At 38.2% G+C, this 4,618-nt stretch overlaps 1 protein-coding gene across 1 annotated transcript; it reads right to left on the bottom strand.

Moving 5' to 3' along the window:
• Window positions 1–338: 338 nt before the first annotated feature.
• LOC122730615 (cytochrome c oxidase subunit 5B, mitochondrial-like) lies at window positions 339–892 on the bottom strand. Its single transcript, XM_043969792.1, has 2 exons — window positions 790–892; window positions 339–625 (listed from the first exon to the last, which is right to left on the bottom strand). Exons 1-2 carry the CDS (start codon window positions 890–892, stop codon window positions 339–341), a joined length of 390 nt encoding a protein of 129 aa, XP_043825727.1.
• Window positions 893–4,618: the final 3,726 nt, after the last annotated feature.

Raw genomic sequence — 4,618 nt, 5'->3', positions numbered from 1 at the left:
GCAAACTGGATGTAACTGAATAAAAAATAGAGAAAATACATAGCTGTGGTGCAGTTGATAAAGATGGAACTTGGAGTCAAGAAAAACTGAGTTTAAATTCTTCCTTGACTACTTACTGTGTGACCTCAAGCAAATCACTTGAACTTTCGCCACTCAATTTAATATTTTTGTGAAGAATAAATGAGATTACATATAAAAAGTGTTTTGCTAATTTTGAATTCCTATATAAATGCTAGCTTTATCAAGATTTTTTTAATGAGAAAGCCAGGAAAATGGTTAATCTTTTCTTGGAGGTAAGAAAACTTTACACTATATCTCAGGTAAACCAGTTCAGGGGTTCAGTGGTTGAACTGGTAGGGTACCAGCTTGTAATGGGTTCCATAGTTAGGGCAATGCTGTGTCTCACCTTTGTAAAGTGAGAACCAGATGACTGCATTGTTGTCCTCTTTGTAGATACAGCCAACTATTCTCTTGTCAATGATGATGGAAGGGACCAGGTTTGACTCCTCTTTAGTCCCTGGAGCTGCCTTTTGGACTAACATACTGGAGAGATCCAAATCATTCCTTGCAGCCATCATAATCACTCTCTCCAAACCAGCAGCCTCCTCTTCATTAGAAGGGATGCCTATACGGGCAGTTTGGTGGTGCAGTGGATAGAGCATCAGCCCTGTATTCAGAAGGACCTAAGTTCAAATCCGGCCTCAGGCACTTGACACGTAGTAGCTGTGTGACCCTGGATAAGTCACTTTACCCCAATTGCCTCACAAAAAAAAAAAAAAGAGGGGATGCCTCCTCTGCTCATCATGGAGAGAGCAGCAGCCCAAGCTGAGCTATAGGCCCTCAAGGCCTGGACTGCCAGTGCTCCAATACCCTGAAATAACCTTGAAGCCATCATGATTCTATGATGATTATTCTTAATAATATCATTTCAATATTTTTAAACTTTAAAATAAAGTAACTGATCCAGTAGAGGTCAACACTTGAAACATAATGAATTATAAATATGTAGTTATCCAAATTCACAAGGACTTAAATTTCATCTCAAGTTGTAAATTTAAAATTTCTCCATATCCATTTTTCCCCATAGAACTATATTGTGAAGAGGAAACAAAGAAGCTTGTATTTAAACCTAGACACAACAAGTAGGATCAGGGATTATTGCTCTTACCACATAAATATGGACTGAACACTGGAGAAATGGGCCAACCCCTACCCAGGCTTGAAGTATCTAAACAGAATAGATTATGCTCTGTACCCTGTAGCATACCTTCAGTACTGGGGTATGTCATGCCTTTCATAAGGGATAGCTAGAATCTGGGGCAATGCTTCGGTGTGCTGATGGGGGTGACAATCTCAGGCCTTCATGTACTCCAGGTAAGCCTTCTATAGACTAGGTCTGCCCTTTCATCCCCAGCAGTGACATCCATGAGTGTCTACCCACATGGGGATTCCTAAGGTTTCTGCATTTTTATGAGGTCTTATACTCCTTTTTGTACTTTAACTCTAACTCCACCTTCCTCAAAAGAATTTGTTTTAGGTACAATATTTTGTAGGTATGATTCTGCCATTTTAAAAAATTGTGGGGGGCAGCTAGGTGGCGCAGCAGATAGAACACCAGCCCTGGATTCAGGAGGACCTGAATTCATATTTGGCCTTAGATACTTGACACTTACTAGCTGTGTGACCCTGGGCAAGTCACTTAACCCACATTGCCCCACTAAAAAATGTATTATTATTCAGACCATATATGCCCATCAATAAACTATCATTAAATATCATCTTGAAAAAAATAACAAAGATAAAAAGGATTTCTCCCTTCTGGGGACCTTTGAATTACCAATAATTTCAACAACACAAAAGGAGAAAAATGCCTGGGTTTTTTCAAATGCCAAAAGCCATGTCAGTTGTAAAATTTTGTCCTATACAATCAAGTCTGGATTGACCAAGAAAACATTAAGACAGGTTTTATAATGATGACAAGTGGGCAGAGAAAAAGAGGCTTGCTCTCCTTCTTTAAGCCATATTAGTCAGATTATTTCAAAGACTTCAAAAGGCAGCAGCCCTTGGGAGAACTGCAGGAGGCGAAGCTCCTAAGGGTCTAAAGTATGGGTTTATGTTAGCACAGTGACGATAATAATACTTAGCACCTTTATAGTGCTTTTCATCTTCAAAGTGATTTACAAACAACTACTACTACAGAGCAGAACTCTGGGAGGTTTTATGGAAATGTGTCCAAACCTTTTTGGAAAGTTGATCCATTAGACCTCTCCAAAAGCCTGGATAACAGTGTCCCATCAATCCTTACCCACCTAGACAGGAAATCCCTGTGGGGTGTCTAAGAATATTTCTCACTACTAAAAATGAGGTCAAAGCCACAGTTCTCACTCAGGGAGGTTTTTCTTCTATACATTTCTAATGGTAAAAGAAAAGTCAGTACCCTTTCTTGCTTTTAAAAAAAAATAGTTCATTTCCCAGTTCTTCTTCCCAGTCATCCCTGCGTGATTCCACTCCATAAAGTATTATTTTCCTGGACAGGAGAATGTGTTCCATTTACAGTTTATTTCTATGTCTCAAATTTCCATTTATTGCTTAGCTGATCCTTAGCTTCTTCAAATGTCCTTTTCCACAAGAAAAGGAATTGGGTCTGTATGATTACATAAACCAGAGGCATGATTGAATTCTATTACTCCAAATACAGTTTTGTGATATGTTTTTCTCCAGATCAAACAGTAAATTAATAATTTATTGAGTGTCTTCTATGTGTTAGGCTCTGATAGTTACTGAGAATACAGATACAAGATACAAGAGTCCCTGCCCTCAATGAGCTTACAAACCTATATAAGGATATAACATGTTTCCACATAAGTAAATACAAGATATAGGCAATACAAATAAGAGGGGATTTTTTGGTGGGGAGTTACAGGAGGGAAGGGGGTGGCACTAATAACTGAGGAAATTAGGAAAGGATGTTTTTGAGAGAGGTAGCTTTTGAGCTAAGGTATGGCTAGAGCTAGGGGATTCAACATGAGGAGGTGAAGAAGCAGTTCATTCCACACACAGAAGAAAGTCTCTACAAAGACACCAAAGTGTTGGTCATCTTCAGCAAAGAGTCCAGTTTGTCTCCAGATTAAACTATGTCAGGAGGGGCAGCTAGGTGGCGCAGTGCATAGAGGACTGGCCCTGGATTCAGGAGGACCTGAGTTCAAATTCGGCCTCAGACACTTGATACTTACTGGGCAAGTGACTTAACCCTAATTGCCCCACAAAAGGAAAAAAAAAATCGACAGCCGTGAGTAGCATGAATTAAAAAGGAGAGAGACGGAATAAGGGAGATTAAAAAGTGATTGCAGAGGGCATCTAGGTGGTGCAGTGGATAAAAGCACCGGCCGTGAATTCAGGAGTACCTGAGTTCAAATCCGGCCTCAGACACTTAACACTTACTAGCTGTGTGACCCTGGGCAAATCACTTTACCTCCATTGCCCAGCAAAAAAAAAAAAAAAAAAAAGTAATTGCAGTACCCCAGGTGAGAGTTTATAAGGACCCAAACTAGGCTTTCCTATGTAGTACACTGGGTAGGATCTTACTTTGGTATCCCATTTACTGCAGGGAACATGGAGTAGTACTACTTTTTAAGAAATAGAAAGTACCTATGATTATACAAATGAACAAACTTATGCCCAGAAAGATGAAGTGACATCCCCAATGTCACTAAGTTAATTGGTGACAGAATTAGGATTAGAACCCAGGACTTCCGTACCCTCAAATCCTGGTATTGCTCTAGTTCACCATGCTACCCCTTGTACCTGAACTGCATTCATTTTATACCAACTATCCAGGTTCATATTCAAAGAGAACTTGCTCTTAGTTTATGAAGTGATGAGTTGTGAATCATCTCTTTGTGTAGTAAAATTAAAGATACATTTTTAATAGTAATCCAATGTTGAGGTAATATATTTAGTTTGATTGAAGTAGAATCAAGAGCTTCTTCAAGTCAATAAACATTAAGGTACTGAAAATTTAATTTAATTTAATTAAAATATATAGAAAAATAAATTAAAATATGTGAAATATTCTTTATTTTATATGCTTCTACAATAGGTTTTCCCCATGTAAAAAGAATCCATTTGAAGGTTTGGAGATTTTCTTTTCTCTAATATGCAATAAGTCTCACAGTTTATAAGACTTCTAAGTCAGCCATATCATTTGAAACACTATGCTAGGTATACATAGTTCATGGGAGCTCAGATTCACAATGGACAGAAGTTGTAATTGTCTATATTGATGTGCCTCAGTTTCTCAAAACTCCATTTCTCCCATTATATTCCAGTGTTCTATGCATTTTTTTTCAGTGACTTGAATCCTCTGGAAATACAGTTCCTAACATCCCCTTTAAGACACATTGTACCTTTAGGGAATCATGAAGGGTCCTTTTTTATTTTCTGTCTAATGAGATAATATTTCTAAAAGTGTGAAGCGCTATGTTTGGCACAGAGTAGTTGCTATTTAAAGGTTTATCACCTTCCCTTATTCTGAGACGTAACCTTGGGTAAGTCAATTAACTTCACTAGTCCTCATGTTTCTCTGGTATCAAACAAATGATCTCTAATTTCCCATTCA

This window comes from Dromiciops gliroides, chromosome 6, assembly GCF_019393635.1.
Source record: "Dromiciops gliroides isolate mDroGli1 chromosome 6, mDroGli1.pri, whole genome shotgun sequence".
In the NCBI taxonomy this organism is placed as follows: Eukaryota; Metazoa; Chordata; class Mammalia; order Microbiotheria; family Microbiotheriidae; genus Dromiciops; species Dromiciops gliroides.
Note: the sequence above shows the minus strand (reverse complement) of the source record. Positions and strands in the feature narration are given on the sequence as shown.

What these genes read in the sequence shown, in the direction of transcription:
- LOC122730615 (XM_043969792.1), bottom strand. Translation starts at nt 892, where the DNA reads ATGGCTTCAAGGTTATTTCAGGGTATTGGAGCACTGGCAGTCCAGGCC. An exon ending in CTCCATGATGAGCAGAGGAG is followed by an intron (nt 626 to 789) that starts GCATCCCCTCTT and finishes CTGCCCGTATAG; the next exon opens with GCATCCCTTCTAATGAAGAG.